The sequence below is a fragment of the Ischnura elegans genome, chromosome 1, assembly GCF_921293095.1.
Source record: "Ischnura elegans chromosome 1, ioIscEleg1.1, whole genome shotgun sequence".
Classification (NCBI taxonomy): Eukaryota; Metazoa; Arthropoda; class Insecta; order Odonata; family Coenagrionidae; genus Ischnura; species Ischnura elegans.
In genome coordinates, this window is record NC_060246.1 from 51004544 (window position 1) to 51030241 (window position 25698).

Sequence of the window (25698 nt, forward strand, 5' to 3'; positions counted from 1 at the left end):
GCTTTTAGCTACTCCATATATTAAAAGCCCATTCAATCCTGAGCTCTGTGTGGAAAGATGATTTCTGTTGAACGTCATCGAAGCATCCACTGATTACGAGATCATCGAAAGTATCAAGCGCGGAGATACCATGGATAAATGCTCGTTGTATACATGAGTTATAATGTTCATTCATCACAGTCATGCCTAAACGTCTGGGCTGAGTTATGATTAATATTTTCCAGGCCTTACTATTTTTGAACACATACGATTCAGTCTCAAATGCAAATGTACCCATGGTCTTCATTAGGTTTATCTATCGATCACAAGCATTGCATCACGTATCACTTTACGATAAAAGATGCGAAATATAACATCAAGAAGTCGAGCCCTTGAGAATACGTGTTGAAAATGAACTGATGAATTATTGAATCGTTCCTGCACCCAGATCTAAGCTAACAGATTTCATGACTGGAACTTATTTTGCCCGAGTACGACATTACAAAGTATTCTAAGATCGTGACCTGAAGAATAGATAACAATAGGATTATGTTAACTAAGCTGATTATACCTTCCAACTTTTAGGCTTCCTCCACTAATTTAAACCTATGATTTTACATTTTTTCATATTATTCCACGCGTTAATCATTTTGAGGGTCCGTGTTAAGAAAGGGAAAAGCCTTACCTACTCCAAAAAATGCTAAGAAACTCTAATTATTAGAGATGTGCGAATAGTATCCGCGAATACTCGAATACCTCGAATACTAGAAAGTATTCGATATTCGAGATTTCGAATAGTTATGCGAAAAGTACCGCCTCGAATACCTCGAATACTTTGAATTTCGCGTCATACACTGTCGCATGCACGTCGTTGGTAGTGACTCGGAAAAATGTAGAGAACTGTAGTCATTTAGTGCTCGCAGCGCCGTTTTACGCAAGTTGACGAATTGCATCAAATTCGTGGATTTTAGCGGTGAAAAGTGTTCGACGAGGGGAACCGAAAATAGTCGGGTGAAAAAATCCGAAAATCCCCGATTCCCCCCACCAGGAGAAACTCAGTGCCGTGGGATAGCAACCTTAGGGCATTTCCCACGATCCTCTATCCCCCTCCATTCAGCACTCGCCTCAACCACTCTCACGCTTTCCTCTTCGCCGAAATCAAGCAAAAGGTCCCAGCTCGCGCAGGGATCGCATTACGAAGACCCCTGCTTCGAAAAAAATATCGAGTTACGAGAGCAATAAAAACGTGTTTCACGCCCTCCCCCCTTTTCTCACCCACTGACCTTTTTCTGGCTACCTGCTTCGAAGTTCCCCATTTCTGGCGGTCAACTTCTGTGTGAGTACCGTGGGATACTTACATTAGCGCATTTCCCAAGGTCCGGTATCCCTCTCCATTCAGCACTAGCCCCCCCTCTGAGGCTTTCCTCTTCTTCAAAATAGAAAAAAGGTCACAGCTCGCGCAGGGATCATATTACGAAGACCTTAGCTTCGAAAAAATACGCGAGAACAATAGAAACGTGTTTCGGGCCCTCCCTTTCCTCCCCCACTGACCTTTTTTTTTCCTACCAGCTTCGAAGTTCCCCATTTCTGTGGAGGTCAACCGCTGCATGAGTCATCTATTAGCACAAAGGGTGTCTAAGAATGACTTTCGTCAATTGATGTTACACCTTTATTGAATTGAAATATTAGTAATGTGCGCGTAATTTCAAAAAGAATAAGACCAAACACGACGTATTTCTGAGTTTATTTAAGCATTTTACCCAAAGAAATAAATGTCAAAACACGACGGAGAATTAGCATTCTGGCGAAACTCGATATGAGCAGCAGAGCTTCTCGGAAGTTGATGCGGTATTTTTTTTCCGAAAACATATATCAAGTTACAATTTATGAGTGGTGCTATAAATCTTTATTGTTACAGTCACAGACAAAAAAATATTTTCTCAGAATATTTGGTTTCTCCCTGATAGCAATTCCAATTCATCTTCTTATCTCGTGAGAACTCCCAAAGATGGACTGAAAATAATTGAAGAAAATCCGGTGGAAAAGAGCTTGTATTTTGCAAAATGCCTCAGATTGTCAGCTAGCACTTGGCAGCAGGAGTGGGGGTAAAGCGATGTTAGTTGAATTAATTATATGCCCAATTGTTTCCATAAAATTAAATTATTCATTAATCAGCTAAATTCCTGTTCGAATCATTTTAAGGAAATCAAAATTACTCCCCAAAATCTTGTGTTGCCTGCTGCTTAGGCAACCGAGTCAAACATTCCAGCATTCATCATTTAGTATTCGAGGTATTCGAAATTCGAGGTATTCGAATATTCGAGCTATGATTTAATATTCGAATTCGATATTCGAATTCGAGAAATCTGCTATTCGACCCATCTCTACTAATTATATTTAATAGACACAACCCAATATTTTATGATTATCTGTAACGACCAAAGTATATTCCAATAGAAAAAATAGGCATTTTCCAAAGGAGAGGTGCTCATCCTCCAAAACCCAAATGAACACCTACCCAACTCACTCTTCTCAGTTCCTACTCCTCAATAATCATCCTCCTTCCCCCTAAATTTTGATGACGTAACTTGCATCTACCTTCTGAGACCACCTGTTGAAAGAAAATTCACATTGTAATGTGATGACCCTTATTCGGGATTTCTATAACTTCAAAAGCTGTGATACTAGTGAAAGCTTTGTTAAATTATGAATTGTTAGAGCGGATTCTTACAACTTCATGAATGAACACTTTACGAACGATATGCCAGCTTTTTTCCCAGAGGAAAAAAGGTTATAATCACCAGATACTAGCCGTTCGCTCAAATATCGTTGGTTAAACAAGATCACTGTCAAAATTAAATTTGACTAGTTTTTTAAAATAAAAGTATGTATCTAATTTAACCAAATATACAACTATAAGCGTGCATCTATGTTTTTCTGCCCCATTTGTCCCAAAAATATCAAAATATATGCTAGAATGAAAATTATTATTATGATTCAGAATTCAGCAAATTAAAATTTCACAGTAAGCATTTTCGAATTAAAAAGCGATTCAGGACGTAAAGGGGTTGTTGAAAACCGATGATGACTACAATCTTTGATTTTTCTGTCATCTCACAATGGATCCCTCATTTAATGTGAATAATCTATTTTTCATATTCGGGAGAAGTTACTATGGAAAGAAGCAAGGCAAAGAATGATTGCTCTGTGAATTAGTATTGAGTACAATTTATCCTCACTCTCGTAACGAAGGTAAGACTAAATTTTAAGAATAACCAAAGTGATGGGCACACCTTATAAAATAATCAATTTTTCGCCTACCAATAAATTTCAAATCCAAGGTACTCCAGTGTTCCCTAAGAAATTCACAGCAAATATAACCGTCGCAAAAATTAAAGAAATAAACCCGCTACAACATTTTATTAACGACCTATTTTTTCCTCAACAACAGTTTTCTAAGGAGCTACATACCGTAATCTCACCAACAATTATGTACATATTTATAATTATACACATAATATATACAAGTAGCTCGTGGGAAGGGAGGGGATATAATGGATTGACTATTTGTCTTATCTCCAGCAGAAAAACGATTGATTGCAGGAGTCCTCTAGCGGAGGCCATGGCTGTACGTTGCTGGTTTCCATCTTCAATTCAGCAACCTACTTCACCCTGAAAGCATAATTAAGAGAGAGGAGTTAAGCGAAACTGAGGTCGACAGCTTTGAGCCGAGGCCGACGACCGTCTATGTGACCTCTCTCTCAAAGGTTGAAAATCATATTCTGTAGCGACTGATTAAACAGATCAAAGGCACCCTTCTAAACCTTGAATTATTAAGAAAAACACCATCTTATATAAATGGAGGGGATAATTTTAGATAAATTTTTGCCAGATTAATAATTTTATGGCGTAGACCTGTTCGAAAATAGAATTCAGAAATCATTAGCAATTTAAAACTTAGCTTGGGAAAAATATCGGAGTGACCTATTTTTGCGTTTTAATGATAACTAATGATATTGCCTCAAAATGGGGTATAACCAATTCAATGGTCCCTTATTTAGGGCAATAATGAGCTCTGAATAACGATTTTCCTCTCTTAGATGAGGTTATGATATTTCTGCTTGCTTTTGATTGCTTCGTAAGAAGGCTTGCTGGCTAAAACTGATCGGAAAGAGAGCGGAAATTTTATGCTATATTTCAATGTAATGAGCAAAAATACAGCTTTGGACTGCCGTGAGCCAGCACAAGGAATGAGAAATTGATCCGATTTCGTGATACGTAAAAATGCTAATCTATGGATAAGATGATCGCGGTGTTCAAGAATACCGACAACCGCATTGCACGACATTTCCATGACACTTTCACATTTTATCTTTTGAACTTCCCTCCAGAAATTTTGATGGGTTGTCTTGATGGGAGCCCTCAAATCAATGCTGTGATCACGGAATTACTCACTTCACTTTTGAAGAGGTACAAATAGAAAATGTCATGGAAATGAGGGGTGGTCTATTCCCTAATAAAGGGACTTATTCGAAATCTACATCTGTAATGGAGAAGACCAAATGCACACACAGGTTGGAAAACAACTTAAACCAATGGTAAAAATAGGTAAAATAATACAATGAAAAAACAGGCAAAAAAGACAGTAGGATCAACCACAAAGTCCTTGTGCTGCAATGAAATATTATTTTCTTGCCTTAGGCGTTACTGAGACGTAAATATGCAAAAATGTTTCTTTCATAATGTTACTTTACTTCATTCATTCACACGACGCCTGAAGCGCAAACATTCAAATAAAGTCAGAGGCAAAGAAATAAAGGGATAGGAACATATAATAGAAAAAGGACGAGGACAACGGTGCTGTGTTAGGTGGAAAAAGCCAGAAATCAGAGGGTAAAAATGCGGCCTGACTGGGACTCGAAGCATGAACCTCCTGGTTGCCGGCCAGGTTCTCTCTTTCATGATGTTGGTATTCATATGCCTGCTCAAAGATATTTGGGACATGCAGATTTCACATTTTCCTCCTCCTTAAAGAATGTTAAATACGTGCCCAAGCGACCCTTTTAGGGCCCTCGGGAATTGTGGAGCACTTCTCCCTTACCTTCCTCTCTGGGTGACCATAAGCATTCAATAAAATGATATTTTTAGTTTCTTTCTAAAGAGGTTAGAAACGCGATTTCGTTAAGTCCGCCGTATTTCCTCAGAGGATTACGAAAAAAACCAATCAGCAGTTGTCCCTTAAGTGGTATCGCAAACTGACTGAATTCCACCATTTAATCATGCATCGATCAAACATTGATTCATATTCTTAAATCAAGCGATAAGTAAAATCTTTTACAATCATATTTCTCCTCGGCTTACTGATAATCAAGATATTGTTTCATGATGCACCACTACCAACTATCTACCGAGAAATACATTTTAATATTTGCCGGCTCGGCTCGAAGATTGAGATTGCGCGATAGCATACCTACGCCGAAACAGACAGCACTACAGCGAAATTTCGCACTAGTGCTGAGCCAAGGGGAGGAAGGCACACCTAGTGAATGCTTTCATTGCGTATATGTATACCCTCCATTACAAAAACTGAATACAAAAAAATAAATTACACAGGTGAATAATATTAACGCTGGAAGCGAAGAATATTTTATTTTTTTCAATTCCACGTCCCTCTCAAAGTACATTATAATGAATGTTTCCAACGATTTAAACGGCATACTCTTTATGAAACACCTGTACGTTGTCTTTCCTTTCTTATGGTAGATCTCCGTGACTTTTGGGTTGAATATTACGATTACGCTAAGTACACTGAACTATCGCAATGGCATAGCAATCAGAATTGATTGGGGCAGCAGCCATTGTATAGTAAATGATTTCTTACCCAAACTAAAGCTGAAGTTGGCCGAAACAAACCCAAAACAATCGAGTCCTCCCAACAAAAGGAACTCTGCACGCAAATTCCAGTCTTATGATCATGCCTTTAGGAAACTATATCGCTTTCATCGCCTACATACCAGAGCGGCACTATCGGATACTGTCCTCGAAGTTCACCAATTGTCACATGGAAAACGTGGGAAAAACTTGGAGAGACTTGGCTACAGCATTATACTGGAATTATAGGTTTTCTTACACTAGGTATAACCTTGCCGCAATGTAAATTCTCACCCGCTCCCACTATCCCTGGAGTTGCACTGGCTAGAGTAACTCTCAGTTAATCACTACATTATGCTTGTGGAATAGTTGAGGCCATTCAAGAGATGTCAAAGGGTAGGAGTCAAATGAAATTTAGTCCACTCGATGGTGTCGCGCAATATACACGGTTGGAATAAACCCTACTGACCAGGGGCGCAGCGAAGGGGGTTTTGGGGGATAACCCCCACCCCCCCCAGAGCTCAGAGAAATTTTAAAGTTTAATCCATTTTACTTATCTGGATCAGTATTACATATAGAATAAAGATAGGACTTATAACATATCCCTCAGATTTTAGATCCCTCAGATCCCACAGTTTATTTATTTCTCCGAATACCTGCACTATGCAGATAACTTTTACACCATTGTAACAGCTGATTTTACAAGATTTCTACGAAAAGTAGATTGAAACGTAAGCGAAAGTCATGGTTAGACACTTTTGGGGCACAATAGGTGACTCATATTTTTCAGGCTCGAGAAACTGGGAGCTTTGAATAAGGCTGGATGAATAAGATCAGTTGGCGAGAGAGGGGGAGGAGTGAAACACGTTCTCGTGTAACTTCATATTTTATTTCGAACGATTTATGGTCTTCGTAACATTATCCCTGAGCAAGCCATGATTTGACGTGCCAGAGGCTTGTTGGGAGGGCACGGAGGGGAGGAAAAAGTTAGACGGCGGTCTGAACACTGATGGGTCGGGGATAGTGGATTTTGGGAAATGTGGGACGTAGTTACTTTTCTACGGAGCTGAGGATCTCCCGATGGTAGTTCCAACACCTAGTACCATGAGCCTCGGTATAATAGGGTGGTTTCCTATTATTTTTTTATTTCCTAAATCGAAAGATTATTACTCCTGGAGTACGTATTTCACGCTTTTAGATTTTTAAATGACGACATCTATTTTTCGCGATTAAATGAAAAGGGAAAATTTTCAAGCGCGCGAAAACGCGACGGCTAAGTATGAATGCCGGGAAAACTCCCGTGTGACGTCGTTCTGGCTCCCGCTGCCGCAAGTGAGGTGACCTGGGGGCGAGGCTCTGAGCGCTGATAGGACGTAGGATGCTAGCAGGTAGCAGAGTTTCGTGCTAGCTGGTAGCGCTTGGCTTAAATAATGATTATTAATACCTTATCAAACGAGGAAAACTTTCCGAACTTAGGTAATTTTAATGGGTTATTATTAAGAGATGTTTCGCTGAGCTCTGTGCCTCATGCATGCATTGGTAGTAGCGGGTGTTTCAAAATGAATAGCGGGCTTTTAACGCTTTATAGCATTCATCACACCAAACTTACAACTAAAAATCATGCATCCATTGAAAAAGCAGCTCTAAAAGTTTTACACAAGAACATCAATCGTTCAATGAACTCCTATCTACTTGTATAGAAACTAGGTCCCTGTGACGTCACGTGGAGTGACATCGCATGGGCGCCAATCTGGCCTTTTTCAAATGAGAATAAAATTGACCCTTGCCATTCGTCTAAACCGGTATTTCTAAAAACCAAATAATTTGTATATTATGAATACACTTATGGTGGGTAACGAATCGTGATCAATGCCTTCCGTTTTCTTTGATGAAGGAAACTACCCTATTGCCATGGGAATTAAAGAACCTGGATATCGTAGTGGTCTGCGCATTGGCCCAGAAAGCCCAAGGTCCGTGGTTCGATTCCCGGTCCAGGGGAATTTTTCCTCATGGCAATTCTTGTATATTTCACCGCCGTTCACACGGAAGGGTTTGAAATATTACACATGTGCCTATCGTGTTTAGCCCCAACAGAAGCGCACTGCCCACGTCATGGTGGCTACCCTCAGTACTCTACTGAAATGTGGGTTGCGTGAACGCGAGGGGCAAATAACGAATAATGTAATTGCATTCTCACGAGATTAATATTTAGCAGGAAGGAATATTATCGCTGATAACAGTAAAATGAAAAACATACAAATCTTGATACCTTAACATTAGGTGATAATGATTTTTGATAAAATAAAATAGTATATAATAATGGAGGGAGAACCACTACCATTAAATTAGCTGATGAATATGTTTGCAAGAGAGAAGAGCGAGTCGTGAGATATTTTTGTTTCATCGACAAAATACAAAGGTGAAATCAAATAGCTCACTTTATGAATGAATCCAATGAACTAATACTATACCTAAGAGGAAGTACCATTATAAAGGGCAACACTTATTTTTGAGCCACCCAAATTGCTGTATAGCTTACTACACAACCCTTTCATAGACTATGCAGCAAATAACACAGACTCAGCCTAAGTCAATGATGCCATTCTTTAAAACTTCTGTAACCACTTTTGCTAAGGATACCTACTCAACATGGCTTCATCTGTCAAGACTTTTTAATAAAAGATAAAATTAAGAATAATCAGGAATGACAGTGATTATGTCCCTTACAGTTAGTATTGCTTAAAGTACACATAACAATAGGAAATATAAATATTAGTGATATGGCACATGAAACATACCTTATTCTCAACCCTATTACTTTAACACTATAAAAACCCATACCCATGTCACACTAAAGTTCACAAAATTCAGCTACTTCAATCATTTTGATACCAGTATGATAAGAGTGATGCCAGTCAAATGATTCCCTTTTATAAGACACATCATTATAAAATTGAATTTAAAAAATGTAAGCATTAGTAATAAGGCAAAAATTCAACACTAATACACCACAGTATTGTAGGAATTATTAGTATAAAACCAAGTATCCAAACCAAGTAACCCAAGTCCCAAAGATGAAGCTCAAAAAGACACATCACTTAAGAGACACATAAAAAAGGAGGCCAACGTCAATGTCAACAGGATTTAGCATAAAAAGGATCAAAATTCAACTCCACAATTATAATATTGTTATACATATGTAAAGAACAACTTACTTTACATTCACACTTCTGCAGGCCAATGTATGTAGTAATTACAAATCATACTGAACTTGAAATTCTAAAAGCTGTAGATTTAACATTAAAACAATGTGATAACAATGCATAATAAGAATAAGCACCTCAAAAGTATATCAGAGATATACTTGACCATCATATGCTTCTGGCATTGAAAAAATTTGTCATCAAGATGAAGAAAGAAGAGGGAGAAAGAAAGAGAGAGAGAGAGTAAGAGATCTTCTCTAAGATGTGTCATGAATGCACTTATCTTTCCTCTTGTTTGAATGATCTCACATAACGTGGATTACTTGAAGTCTCTCCTGATACAGTTGTATTTATAGTTAGAATTTTCATCATTCCAAAATTTTGGATTGAATTACGATGAAAAAGGAACTATCAATTATAAAAGTAAATCCTGAAGAACTGATTGATGGTATTTCAAGCAAGAAGTTTACAGGACAAAAAGGATAAAAGTTATCTGGATGCGAAAAGGACAGAAAAAATATAAACTTGCCACACATTGCAGAGAACAACTTTTTAGAAGCTAGTCCATATCAGTTTTTGAAACTAGAACGATGATATCTACACCAAGCACTTAAAGCATTAAATGAATTTCATTTATAGTAGAGTAATAAGAGAGACCGGTAATTTTCTGATGCACTTCCAAAAAATATTGAGAAAATATACACGAATAATTGAAATATTGAAGGAAAGGTGAGAAAATGTATTTTCATAGACAACCTTCAGGAATACTCTTAAGCAGACCCTGTCTTGAAGAAAGGCAAAAAGATATTCCATTGTTAGGAAGTAATAATATATCAAGATTATTTATGCAACCATGAGCTGAGAATAATATTTAAACAATGTGAAAGCTCTAAGTATACGGAATCACACATTGAACGCCTTGCTATGAACAGTATTAAAATTAGGGTCAAATTCCTTTGAAGCAATGAAGTTGATGCAAACCTAAAAACTATTACAATCAAATCAGAAAATACCAAATGAGTGGCACTAAGGGGACACACTGCAGGAGCATCATAAATGAGCTGGCCCACAGAAATGCAACGTAAGTAGTATATTCTGAATATGATGGACAGGATTAGGCGTTTTAAGTAGCCCCCCTCAAGAGTACAATAACTCTTATGAAAAAAATGATCAAATAATTTTTGAACATATAGTGAAAGTATGCCACAAAAACGCAAAATAAAGTGTGACAAAAATCATGACATTCTACTATTTTTGCTAACTACAGTAGTAAGCACCAGAAAGATGCGATAATTTTTTCCACGAATTTCCACCTTCTTTATTTGAGAAAACTTACTTTTCAAATTGTACACAAAAATTAATTCAACCTTACACTGCATTAAAACAGACGCATATTTCTAAAGTTGATTCTGATGGACATAGAGCTCCACCTCCAATTGCATCAAAAATTCTGTCCTAGCTTTAAATACCATTCACAACAATAACTTGACGAGAAACCTAATTAGTTTTCCAAATCAGCTGAAGAAAATTCATAAAGCTATAAGTCTCAATGCAAGATCATAATCATCAGGCTGTAGTTTCAAGGCAACTGAAAACAGAGCGATTATCCAAAATCAATTTAATAGTGATTTCTGCGGTAAATGGAGCCAAATCAAAAGGCTTCTTCTTTGAAATTCTCTTGACCCCAACTTTTTTCCCCCATCTTCTTTTCTCTTGACACTTTCTTTCACAACAACATGCACTTTCACTCCTACAATGACTACCAGTTATCTTCTGCTATCAACACATTTACATTCAGCTGGTCCTAACTAGATTCAGAGCCAATGCTGATGGATTCTACAATATTCAGAAACATGCAAGTGAGGACACCATTCTCCCTTTGTTACCACTATCCATACTTAATGGGATTAATAAAAATGTAAATAACATCTAATGGAGTACATTCTCATCAATTGGAATATATCTGAAAGCACTGCTAAATAATATCTGGAAAATTCAATTTTTTTATCTATAAGGATTCTAAGTTTCTTGATATTTTGATGCCCTTATTGTCTCCAGGAGTAGTATTTCCCCTATGAAAAAATTGTATAAACCAGTTTCAAATTTTTATACATTCTTACACATTGCCATGGTAGTAAGAATGTATAAAAATTTGAAACAGGTTTATACAATTTTTTTCACAGGGGTTGATAACCAACCAGAACACACATAACAATTGTCACCAAACAGCTGGCAGTAAAATGGTCCCCATTAAAGTACTGCCTAATTAGACTTAGTCTAAGAGAACAATTACATAAACTGATGGATAATATTTGGACTGAGCCCAAAGAATACAATGTCCAAATAATAACAGATTTTCAGGCCACCCCAATGGATTTCAGAACTTTAGGAGGTTTATTAACAGAAATGAGAGAAACAGAAAGGTGATCAACTTCATTGCACTACTTGGATGGTGTAATATTTCATATAATCAGAAATAATTAGTAAGAACTAGCAATTTGGTTAGTAAAAAGGAAATTGTAACATTGAAAAAATTCTACAAAAGCAGGGAATAATTTAAGGGCATCACTTAATCACAAATATGCTACTAATTAAATCCAAAGTTATATTCAAACATTTTTTCAACATTCAAGTCCCATTTTTAAAACACTTTATCAAGGTTATAGTAAAACCAATTTCACATGTACAAGACCCACTTACCATTTCATTGTCACAGCTTGCCTGATAGTTCATCAGGTATCAGAAGGCACCCTCCATGTTAAAAACTTGTATTGAAATGCAAGACAATAGCACTATTGTCACTCACCTTATTAGAGGCACTCTCATAACTATTCACAAAAAAACTAGAAGATTCACACATGAATAGTAAATTTTTGAAAATTTAGCTTACTGGTGTATTGAACATCCACTTAATATGGTGGCATAATTCAAAAATGAGCATCATAAATATTGAAAACAATCCTATTTGTAAGAAATTAATAACTATTAAGATAATGCCATCAAAGTTTTCTTCCTCTCACCAACTGCAGTCATCATCGATAACGACTTCAATTTGGGCTTCATATGACGTTAATGGTCAATAAATTCTCTTCATGGAAGCATGACATGATATTTGAAAAATAAACTTCTTTCTGTTCCGCTCTTATATTTGACACACCAGTTTTTTGCACTAGTGTTCTGCTGACCAGTTCAAGTAGAGATGCAAAGCAAATAGGAACCGAAAAATTCTAACTGAAAAAATTAAGGGCAGGATGCAGGATATTTAAATGATAAAGAGACTGCAGTGTTAACACAAATATAACAAAACGGGGATAAAATCAAGGGGAATTGCAAAAAAAAAGGTTATGGTAAGGAGTGTCGCAAGGAGTCTGGTAGAGGCACAAAAACAGAATAAAAAGTGTTAACATGGGTAAACTGTATGCATAGCCAAAAATCTGCAGCAGTTAATTAAAATATTTAAAATAATGCAATTTGTACAAACTTCACAACAAATACAAGATGGTGTATAGAGGAAGGAGATTTGAAAAACTAAGACAACGGACAATGAAATGAACTTTTTATCAGTCACTTGATAGTGACCAGGAATGACTGACCAGGAACTTAAAAATACATTCACACTTCAAAATAATAAATAGTGCTAGAAGTACATAAAAAAATTTTTATAGCTTTAAAATTGATTAAAAAATGGACTATGCCATTTTGGCATCAGATGAGTTATTTAAACAGTAAAAATGGAAACATAAAAAGGACTCATACCTATTTCGTCCGTTCATAATTCATGCTTTATTTTAATCACTTTAACTTAAATTTCAATTGGGTAAATAAAACTGATTTTGAATGTCATCTGGCATTAATCATCCAAATTGCCATGTAGTAAAACATAGATATCTCTAAGATTTTATCACAAAATGTTAATAAGTAAAATGCTAAAATTGAGAAGGAAAAGCAACAACAAGAGTACCTACTAATGGTAAGACAGAGTCAATCAATTCTTGGAATGTATGGGAGGGTGGGTGATAGCAAGAATAATGACTCCACAGTAGAAGGATGAAAGAAGTTAAGTCACTTCCCTTGAACTTTTAAAAAACTAAGAAGATAAATTCATACCTACTCTTTATTCTAGGCCATTCCTTAATCTTTCCTCATACTCATCTTTCCCCAGAGCCTTTCCATGGATGTTTGAAAATGCAAGTTTTAAATGGCTCTGGCAGAAAGTTTGAAGTAGAACAATTCTGAAATTGGCAGTGCTTTCTTTTCATTTTAAAATTTCATTCAAAAATTACTTTAACTATCAAGCACCATTATTTTCCATGAGAGGTGACATATATAGGTATATCATTATCAACTTTTTTCACTTCAGTGAAATAGAAAATACACAGAGATACACACAGTAAGAACACAATCAATACATAACATTTAATTTTCAACACTAAAAATGGTCGAAACAGCAAAACCTTGAGTATTCAATGAGGAGGTGAAATAGATTTCCACCAAATCACTCTATTACCCTCTGCATCCTTCTCCCTAATAAATTCCTAGCACCTCATCTACAAAACCTAATGAAAACTGTGAAACGTAGGCATCCTCTACTCTCTAAAATCCTTTGCCATAAAGTGTATTCACTGGATGACTAACATATAAAGAAGTCTATAAAATCGATATGAAAACAGGAAGAATGAAGAAGAAGATAACACTCATGGCATGTCTTTACATTCAAGCTAAGTGACCACAGATGTATGTTTTTAACTTAAAATAACATAACAATCTTTTTCTGCTGGCATTCATTTGACAATAATATTTAATAATATAAATGGCAGCAAAAATTGAAAATAAATTGGATTTGGGTGTCAGGGCTAGCAAATGCAAGGGTGCTCACTGAAATCAATGAAGAGGTATACTACAAACCAAAACCAGGTATGACCTTCTCCCTTAGTGACTTACTCAATTCATTTATGTCAATTACCTTATTATCAAACAACTACAGTTATGAACTAAATTCATATCTAATCTCGGCAGTAACAATTAGATGACTGATGTAATTAACAACAATATGAAACAGACTTTAAAAATACGGCTCATAAGAATCACAAAATAAGAGAAGAATCTAATTTAGAATGAAGATGGATGAAGTCAGCAAAATACTTTATGCTACACAAGTAATGGCATTAAAGCATAATGGCTTATATTTATAATTAAGAATTAAAGTAAAATTCTTAGTTTAAATTAGTACAAATTATTTCAAAGCTGCAACACGTGCATAATTTTGGCCATGAAAAGATATCCATATGAATAAAATCTTCCAATTAATTGGCCAATCTCTACATAGGTTCTAAAGGGACCAAGTGACAAGTTTCTTTAAGGGTACCACTAAGCATAATTCATAATAATTGGTATCTAAACCAAAACTTTAAGTACACATGTTCCCAAGAATTATCTATAATTTGTTCAGAAACAAAAAAGCAGAAAAATAATGCGAAATCAATGGAGAAATGGAGTACATTTTGCTGGATTTTTCCCATTATTCCAGCCACAAGCCAAGGAAGCACTATTTACTTCATTTTACTTGAATATAGCTGACACCCAAGTTTTGACACCACTAGTAACTTACCATCATGCAATTGTCATTCATGGAATGCTTGATGAGTACCCATTACAAATATTAAAACTAGAGATGGGTCGAATAGCAGATTTCTCGAATTCGAATATCGAATTCGAATATTAAATCATAGCTCGAATATTCGAATACCTCGAATTTCGAATACCTCGAATACTAAATGATGAATGCTGGAATGTTTGACTCGGTTGCCTAAGCAGCAGGCAACACAAGATTTTGGGGAGTAATTTTGATTTCCTTAAAATGATTCGAACAGGAATTTAGCTGATTAATGAATAATTTAATTTTATGGAAACAATTGGGCATATAATTAATTCAACTAACATCGCTTTACCCCCACTCCTGCTGCCAAGTGCTAGCTGACAATCTGAGGCATTTTGCAAAATACAAGCTCTTTTCCACCGGATTTTCTTCAATTATTTTCAGTCCATCTTTGGGAGTTCTCACGAGATAAGAAGATGAATTGGAATTGCTATCAGGGAGAAACCAAATATTCTGAGAAAATATTTTTTTGTCTGTGACTGTAACAATAAAGATTTATAGCACCACTCATAAATTGTAACTTGATATATGTTTTCGGAAAAAAAATACCGCATCAACTTCCGAGAAGCTCTGCTGCTCATATCGAGTTTCGCCAGAATGCTAATTCTCCGTCGTGTTTTGACATTTATTTCTTTGGGTAAAATGCTTAAATAAACTCAGAAATACGTCGTGTTTGGTCTTATTCTTTTTGAAATTACGCGCACATTACTAATATTTCAATTCAATAAAGGTGTAACATCAATTGACGAAAGTCATTCTTAGACACCCTTTGTGCTAATAGATGACTCATGCAGCGGTTGACCTCCACAGAAATGGGGAACTTCGAAGCTGGTAGGAAAAAAAAGGTCAGTGGGGGAGGAAAGGGAGGGCCCGAAACACGTTTCTATTGTTCTCGCGTATTTTTTCGAAGCTAAGGTCTTCGTAATATGATCCCTGCGCGAGCTGTGACCTTTTTTCTATTTTGAAGAAGAGGAAAGCCTCAGAGGGGGGGCTAGTGCTGAATGGAGAGGGATACCGGACCTTGGGAAATGCGCTAATGTAAGTATCCCACGGTACTCACACAGAAGTTGACCGCCAGAAATGGGGAACTTCGAAGCAGGTAGCCAGAAAAAGGTCAGTGGGTGAGAAAAGGGGGGAGGGCGTGAAACACGTTTTTATTGCTCTCGTAACTCGATATTTTTTTCGAAGCAGGGGTCTTCGTAATGCGATCCCTGCGCGAGCTGGGACCTTTTGCTTGATTTCGGCGAAGAGGAAAGCGTGAGAGTGGTTGAGGCGAGTGCTGAATGGAGGGGGATAGAGGATCGTGGGAAATGCCCTAAGGTTGCTATCCCACGGCACTGAGTTTCTCCTGGTGGGGGGAATCGGGGATTTTCGGATTTTTTCACCCGACTATTTTCGGTTCCCCTCGTCGAACACTTTTCACCGCTAAAATCCACGAATTTGATGCAATTCGTCAACTTGCGTAAAACGGCGCTGCGAGCACTAAATGACTACAGTTCTCTACATTTTTCCGAGTCACTACCAACGACGTGCATGCGACAGTGTATGACGCGAAATTCAAAGTATTCGAGGTATTCGAGGCGGTACTTTTCGCATAACTATTCGAAATCTCGAATATCGAATACTTTCTAGTATTCGAGGTATTCGAGTATTCGCGGATACTATTCGCACATCTCTAATTAAAACCTTACAAAAAACGGAAAGTAGTATTCCCACATAAGTAACCAGCAGCAGTATCACAGCAAAAACACTTTTGAAAATATAGACAGCCCTGGTCAAACAAATCACAAAGCAGGAGTTTAAAAGACAAGATAATTGACAGAATTAAATGTGAATATACTTCATAGGAATGACGCATTATATTTGACAACAATAGGCAAATTTGGCTTAATCAGGAAGAAACAAAAAATATACAAATGCCTCATTAGTGATATTACCAGTGAATTATTTAGCAAACCAGAAGAAAGTTTTGCTGTTATTTTTTTTCAATAGGGTTTAATTTTATTGTTAACTATAAGAATTCCGGCAGATATCTTTTCATATTTTCAAGTTTCAGATTGCCATCTATGCAACTATTGTTCATAACAGCATATTTTATGAAGTTCAATGGCATTAAGTACTGAATATTCAAATGAATGTATTCAAGCATAAAAAATTTACCTGTGTTTAAGAAAGTCTTTATCAGAAGAAATGTGTACCATTAAATCAAAGAGGATACACATGAAACTGTGTGAAAGAATAAATGGGAAGTTAGGATATTACCAACTCGGGGACATTGGTTAGTCACAACCTTTTGTAAGCATGCCACTTAACCCCTTTACATTAAAATCAATTCACTTTCATTTATTGACATTCACACATTAGTACAAAACAGTAATCCCTCATAACTCAACATTAAATTTATTTTCAAAAACAAAAATATAAAAGTGTGACTGAAAACAATATCAAGATACTCTCAAATGCTGCAATATTAGTAAAATACTTGGCAAAATTTCATATGAATAATTAAAATTTTTCTGACCACCAAAAGTTTACTACATTGTATGCTTATTGATACAATTATTGAAGCACCAAAAAGAATGGTACATAAAAATAACTGCAACAGTTATATTTATGATTTTGTCAGTTTCAATTCTATACCCAAAAAGTTTGACCACTAAAAGGAAATACAGCAAATTCTAATATGCCCTGTAATTTTCTCAACTTATTTCCTCTTAAAAAAAGGATTCTTAGAAAAAATTAACAATAACCATTTTAACAAATGATCTAAACAAAACAATATGGGACACAGAAAAAGCAATAAATGTCCACAAATAAGGTAGAAGGAAGACCTCGGAGTAGATGCTGTTAGACTTCTCTTTCTCTCCCTCTCTCTCTCCTCAGGAATCCCATAAAATTTGACACAACACTCATTTACACAAACATATGAATGAATTACAGATGACATCTCCAGCTGAAATCAGAGTCCCAAATTTCATAACTATTATAGAATTTCCTAGAAAAATAAACCCCTTGCCTCACTTCATGCACCTTAATTGCACCTGGGAATCACATTTTTGGAAATACTCCATCTACCCACCATAGGAAAGTTGAAATATGTAACAGGATAATCACATAATTTGCACTGCTTTTCTTTGCATCTGGCTGTTTGATTAGTTCACACACTCCATGGTTTTTACAAAATTTTCATTTTGAAGCATATTATTAAAAAATTCACCCCGGGACAAAGTTACTAAACAATTTGGTAAATGAAAAAAATTAACATTCAAATTACTTACAATGCACCAAATTAATATACATTGGCCACATTACAGAAAAGGAGACTTGTGATTGATCATCTGATGGAGAAAAACTCCTTGCTTCAAGCATGCACTCCAATTTAATGCACAGACAAATTAGGAAAGTTCAATATAGCGCCAACATAAACAATTACATGGAAAGCAAAGATGAGGACTAAGGATAAAATAACCAACATGCATAACTTTTAGAAGAAAACTAATGCAAAGCAAAAAAAAAACAATGGCCAGGGAAAACATTCTTCTACATTTACATTGTAACACATTAACAGAGTACTCAGGAAGATGCAATTAATGTGAGAAATTTCCACAGAGGAAAAATTTTCCCTTCACCAGGATTTCAACCCAGACCTCCCAAACCTGCCACAAATTAAGAAGATCCAAGTTCCAATAATGGTTATGGCAGATGATTTTTCCTCTGGAATTTTTGCACATTACAAGCAGGTAACTCCATAAATGTATGGAACTGGCTAGTCTGTAGGCTTTTCCTTGATTATAGTTATAATTTTTCGAATTCATTCATTTAATGATAATTGTGCATTCAATACTGGTCTAAAAAGTATTTATTTGTACCTGACTAAGTTTTTTGATGACCACAATATGAGGAATTTGTGTCGATGGAAACAAATTAATCAAAAGCAATATTCTTTGTCTAGAGCATGATATCCCTTGAAAAGTCTGCAGTATTGGCACTCATACATGCCAATAATAATGGGGTTAACACGGAAACCATGGAAATCTGCAATATAGTGAAAACTCCGAATGGCTCGCCAGTGTTCCATTTTCTTTTTCAAGGGTTTCTAGCATTATTCTTGATGTTTTCATTTAAAAATTTAATTTAATTAATGAAAATGAGATATAATGATAGTTTAGAGTTTAATATTCACTATTATTAAGTTAAATGATTATTAAAATTTGCAAATACATAATAACTTATTCCTCTAATTTTTAGAAAAATAATTACTCTTTACACACATAACATGTATACACATAGATGCCCTTCAGTACTCTGGAACCGAGGTACACTTTTTTGGTAATTTTGGTTGCATAATAAATATTTCAAAACAGCAGTGTTCTTAAGTAAGTTATACTTGATGAGATCATTACAATACTGATGGAGAGAGAACCCAGCAGTTTCCAAACCAATCAGAGAAAAGTCATGGTACAAGCATGGCTATGACAATTCGTACATTATTTTTCCTAACATTTACTCTGCCTTGCTCAGTAACAAAATATGATTTTTTAGAAACCACTCATACATTTATAAATAACCATCGATGGCTATTACTTTACAGAATGGCTGTTACATTACAGAAGTATTTTCCCCGCTGACGTGAGTTGATTATCCTGGATGTTGCAAAAATTCAGGTAATCATTTTGTCAATGCATAAGTGTAGGCACAGAATATCGTCCTTACAACAGATATTGTTCATAAGGTGTCACTAGACTTGTATATAATAACAATCTTGATAAATAAAATATGGAAAAATAAAAACATTCATATTTAATGAAGGAATGATATCTACACTCTCAGGAGAAAAACAGTCTATTAATTAATGATGTTTATGGACTGGCACTTAGGAGGCCTGAGCCACCCATTGAAAATAACCCTCATTTCCAATATCTACTTTCATGCGCTATGCTTTTTGATATCCCCTCAGACTTCCTTCATCAGTCTCCCTGAAACGTGATGACAAAACATCAATAAAAATGAAATGCCATTCACCATTTTTGTGACCATGGAACATCCATCTCAATTATTTTGCACACATTCCAATATGCATTTTAAAAACTACTATCAAGCTCTTTGAATGGTTGAGGCAAATAAACCTTTCCAAATGCACAAGGTTTCTCCTGATCAGAAGTGCTTGAAGAACAGAAGCTAATGATCCCATAGGGACGGCTTTAATAGGCTGTGAAGTTAATTAAGACAAGTTCTTGGAATTATGACCTTCGGGATAATAGCATCATATCATTATGGTCCTTTAAGTGTCGTGATAAATAATATACTACAGTGCTGAGTCTGAACAAGACAGAATAAATGAATCAGGTGGGGACACTTTCAATATGCATCACATTAATCTCATGGTTTCTTTTCTCTAAGAAGTCAGGGGTCACCACTGTGCTCTCTATTTTATTAGTTAGCAGCAATAATGCACCTTCCCAACTTTCACTTAGGAACTCATAATATAATTTAAATAACTTACCCTTCTTTCAGGTGACAGATCTGTACTACAAGGTTGCAAGTATATTCCCCTAACTAAAAATTGTGATTGGGAGCACAGCACTGAAGTGTTTTCTGCACCTCCAATTTGTTTTATTCCTGGTAATCAGACTGTCTAAAGACCACTAAATCAGTAGCAAATTTCAGGCAGAAGGCTTGTTTCTACAAAGAAATGCTCAGATTCTCTGATATTTTGACAAAAAATAGAATTTTTAGTAATTGAAAGCATGAACTGTAGTTTTATTACAGTCAGCAGCAGATCTAGGGGAGGCTAAGGGGGCTATAGCCACCCCTTGGGTATCCAATGTACACTAGATAGAATGGTAATTTTTTCCGCCCCCACTACTGCTGGAATTTTTAACCCCACATAGCCCCCCCTTGTCCCTATCCTGGATCCACCACTGATTACAGTTAATTGAGCAATAAAAATTTAAACAACTATTTGGTAAAAACTTAAAACAAGGATGATATTTAAAAATTAGAATATGAGAAATGAGCAAAAACAGAACAAAATATCAATATACAGTAAACCATTCCTAAATAGGACAAAATCGTCCCATCCAGTTTCAGGTACCTAAATATTTCTAATAATCATTCAGAAACTAATAGTTTAGCCATCATAGCTATCCCAAAATACAATCACCTAAAATACACCATCATACGACAAAAAATTGGAAAAGGGAGAGAGAACACAATTTTCTAACTGGACAAAAAATTACTGTTTGTAGATCAAGTGTTACTTTTGAATACATTTAGCTCTTAAACTTGTCATGTAATAAAATCACTGGTTTGATGATGTTCATAATGATTTCTGATATCCAGAAAATCATCAGAAATGTAAGTACAAGGAGGGTTATATAAGACTTACTGGGCATGAAGCTGTAAACAAGGACACGATTATCACATCTCTTCCTAACTCTGTTCTTATTTATTACGTTGAATTCACTGCCAATTTCTTTAGAAATATTAAATCAATAGGTCATTGATTAATTTAACTTACACAATTTTTTTTTACTTCAGTATTCGTACAGTTATAGAATTTGAGGTTTCAATGGCTCAAATATTCCATCAGTTGACCTTTTTAACATTATCCAGAACAATACACATGCTCCTAAGTATGCAAGGGTCCACTCCCTAGTTGGCATTAATGTTTTGGCAATTTATTCATTAGCCGAAAATTGATCACTGACATCAAAAATAAAGGAATTGCTTTAGTAGAAAAAAATTCCAAAATCAATAAGTTCATTGTTGACTGCCCTAAAATATTGAAAGCATAATATTTGATTTAAAGAATCGAGCATTACTTGGCATACGAGAAAAAATCTAGGATTCCTTAGTGTATGTGGTATTGCAATACATCACCCAACCTTCCTAACTAACTGGCAGAAGTAATACTCATATATATTCAGTAATTTTGGTAACTAACCACTTATCAGCTCTTTTCAAATTTCCCTCCTAGCACAAAGAAAACTATGTAGATAGTTCGTTGAAGAAATAGCACAAACCTCCTAAAGATAGATCACCGCTAAGATGTAATTTATGGCATGAAAATAAATAGAGCAATTTTGGCCGTGTAAGAAAGTACACAAACCATAGTGGACAACACATTAATGAATTGTGCTCTAGATAATGCACTCACTGAAATATATGCACATATAATTTATTATAAATTTCCAGCTTTGTCCACAAACTGGCAATGTAGCTTCTATAGGATTTGGAAAATAGATCTACATCCTCAATGACCATGAAAAAAAAGCTCAACACAAAAATCGAGATCTGGAATTTTACTAGTAGTCATCACAATTCACAGCCTGGAAAACTGGATTTATACCATGATTTATATTCAAAGATCTTACTTCCAGTGGAACCTGATGACCTTTGGATCAGAAATATTAGATAGCAGGAAAGCACTTAGGGCCAAAAGGGCATACCCATGAAAGCCTCCACATCTCGATCATGGTGGGAACCTCCTTACACAGTCAGATACATGACACTCTTTCATTCTGTGTCACATTCAGCCAGAAAAAGCTTGAAAGATGCTCCTTCAATAAAAATCAAGGTGGCCACTTAGATATCGAGCCAAAATACTCACTCTTCTTTCCATGCTACTTTAACATGTTTCTCACCAATTCAAAGTACGTATGTATTTAATGGAATATTAATATTAGCAGGATTTTTACCGTACTGGTATGAGCAGTATCAAAAATATGAGTTCCACTCTCTGATATACTGGCAGCTTCAGCATGTATAGATGTTTACTTCACAACATGATATTTGAGTGTACATGGTGCCATTTTGAGACCACCATTCAGTAACAGCAGTTACCAGTTCCTTAGCAGCCTTCATCATATTTAACCTCAGCTTATAAGTTATGGGCCCAGGGTATCACAAGCACATATGAAGGGCTACAAATTTAATTGTATGTTAGTATTAGCCAACATGATCACAATGATGTAACATCAAGACAAAATGACAAAGGTCTTAGTCTTAAACTCAAATCATTTCCTATGGTCGCTAAAAGTGCGGGCAGAGTTACCTGTATGCGATACATGGAAGACTATCATTGGTTACAAAGAGGAGTCACTCTCTGATGTGAAGTAAGAAATTTGAAAGCAGGCAAAGAAGAATATCATTGCTTCGTCCATTGTATATGATGCCTCTTTAGGAGATATTAGAGACTGAAATTATGTCATGAAATATTCTTGACAATTTGTGAAGGGCTGTCAAATGGTACCATAGTCAAATAGCTTACTGATTGTACCAAAACTCTTCAGATTCTCATTCCAGAAGACTTTGCAAAACTGCAGAATTTGCTGAAGAAAGCAGCAAAAGGTGGGTTTTCAATGCCAGGTAAGCAAGTTTTGGGAATCATCCTTGAAATTTTACAGCAGGAATATCAAAGCTATGAGAGAGATGGCAAGCATGCAAAATCAGTGTACATGGAAGGTAATCAAAAGCCAAAAAGAGGTAGACCCTTAGCGACTGATTGTGTCACAGTCACAGTTAATGGCCATGAAGCTTTATTCAGTCAAAAGAAGGTTAAGTAAGAGTTTAATTTACAAGCTCTGCAATAAAGTTTGAATTGTGTATATATCTTAATTAAAAGGAAAATTGCAATTTAGAAATGGTATGAACTCTATTTTGTCATTTTTAATAAAAAAAAATAATGCTGTCAAGCTAATAACTCCTACATTACTCTTCTGATAAAAAGACATTCACACTCCAATTGTTAGGGGTGTTCTCAACACCTATTTTGATTCAAATCCGAGTATTTTATGTAAATTGACTAATCTGACATGGAATTACACGTTCAATTACTTATACTAGCAAGTGACACATGATTGCAACAGGACTAACAGCAGATAAAATTCCATGCAGCAGACAAAAGGACTTGAAACATCAAAAATTACTAATTACTGGCCAAAACTATCAATTTGTGATTCCTTATTTTCCAGTTATGAAAAATAAATAACAATATAGCAAAACTTTTAATCTGAGAGTGCTAAAAATCAAATTAATGCGGCATTAACCATACACAATGAGACAAAAAATAAAGCAATCTAGCCTGGAGCAAAAACTAGTAACTTCAAGCTATAGTGAAATCGGAATAAAGAAAAAGATTATCAAGAAGAACCAATTTCCCCCACCAATAACCCTAATGATTAAGAAAAATAAAATATTTAATAAAGAACAGTATAAAATGCTAATATATTCCATCAGAAAATAAATACGCCCCACAAATGAAAACAAAGTTGAAGCAATATTTTAGTGTCTTCAGAATTTCCTGAGGTAATGGCACATAGATTTTAAAATAATCGATAAAAAATCAATAACACATAAATCTTTACTCTTTATAAAAACCTAATCTCAGGAGGTGAATTTTAAAAGCAAGTTAGAGCACTTTTGAACATTATTAATGCAAGTGCAAAAAGTGTGACATTTTATTTGAAAGCTTAAATTACAACAAACACCCCCAATATTATGCAACAAATATGAGCACACCAATTTTCACCTACATATTACCAATAACATAAATGCAAACATTGTTTTACAATATAAATTTCAATTGTAATAGGCAAGGGGTTAGAAAAATTTCAACAAAGCAAAAAATGGCATTGCACAGATAAATCTTAAAACATATGCAATAATATAATATTTGAGAATACTATTTCATGCAGACTAATTGAAAAAAAAGGAAAACAAACGTGATCAAATAAAAAAATGTGTTAGTTCAACTCATTTATTGGTATTCATTCAGATACCACAGTTATAAACACTGAAACATTTGAGGTCTAAAACAAAGCATCTACGCACAGCCATCAACTAAATCCCCAATCTGTCCTTTATGTGCATCATGCTATTTGTGTACAGGACTAGAGGCCATAGTCACTCATCACTGAGACAACTGTAATGAGTACCATGGCTGCTGCACATGGGAATTATTCCAAGAGTTATTTCAATGAGGACCATGATTCGGTCAATCCAAAATTGTATACCAAATAAAAAATGGCACTGGAAGACAGGGTTAAGGGTGATTGGTCAGGCCACCTCTGGAATCACAATGCACTCCTAATACCACGTGCAAAATGGTTGCATATCTCCCGACATTGGCTACAGCAACCATTGGTTGAGGGCAGATTCCTGTCCGAACCACTATTGGCAAGTTGATTCAAATAAAAAGCACCAAATAGCAAACACAATATAGCAATAAAATTTCAAAATATTGCATTGAATGAAACAAAAATACAAATCAAAAAAATAAATTTTTCTACATTATAAAAGAGAGAGCACCACAAGGATGCTATAAATGCATGATCCAGGAATTTACCCTTAATACCTTTTAACAAGCCTTCAAAGGATACAAAAATACAAAACATTACACTTGGAATGATCAAGTACAGAGCAAGTACAGTACTGATAATCTGCAATAAAAATGCTGCCAAAATAAAGAAATGGGGAGCTCCCAGGGCATAGGATCAAAGGCTCCCCTGAGGAGCAGCTTCTGGATGATGGGCTCTGGATGAATTGGAAGGGAAAAGAAAGGGGAATGGGAGTGGTTGTGCATGGCAGTCACATCTTGACACCAGTCCTCCAGCTTATTACTCACATGTGCTCAGGATGCTGGCGCACACATTCCACCAAGTCTGTTGCCTTTAGGACTCCTGTGCATATCTTATGAATGGCAGTAAAGAGGGGGAACCTGTGTGTAAAACAGACAGCATCTCAGACATCAAATAACAAGAGTTATCTTTTTAGAATGAAAATTTAACATTCCCAGGCTCACTTCCTCTCACTAATACTATAAATGAAATGAAATTATACATGATATCCAAGTCAAAGACAAATTAACAAAAAAAACACTAACAAATCATTACTCGAATATTCGAATACCTCGAATACTAGAATTGTGCAAAACATATTAAAAGTACGTTTCTTCTTCTATTTCACTTAATTAATGTATAAATAAAA

General features: G+C 35.6%; 1 protein-coding gene across 3 annotated transcripts in view; it reads right to left on the reverse strand.

Moving 5' to 3' along the window:
* Nucleotides 1-3384: 3384 nt before the first annotated feature.
* LOC124160121 (glycerol-3-phosphate dehydrogenase [NAD(+)], cytoplasmic) overlaps nt 3385-25698 on the reverse strand; it is a 44706-nt gene continuing 22392 nt past the window's right edge. Inside the window, exons 8-9 of one of the 3 annotated variants that reach the window (XM_046535887.1) lie at nt 25337-25429; nt 3385-3651 (exon numbers count right to left, since the gene is read on the reverse strand). In XM_046535887.1, coding sequence (XP_046391843.1) covers nt 3642-3651; nt 25337-25429 — 103 coding nt within the window. In that variant the 3' untranslated portion in view covers nt 3385-3641. Of the gene's footprint in view, nt 3652-17036; nt 17663-24455; nt 24883-25336; nt 25430-25698 lie in introns of those variants that run through there. The other 2 variants (XM_046535881.1, XM_046535875.1) reach the window with 2 other exon arrangements.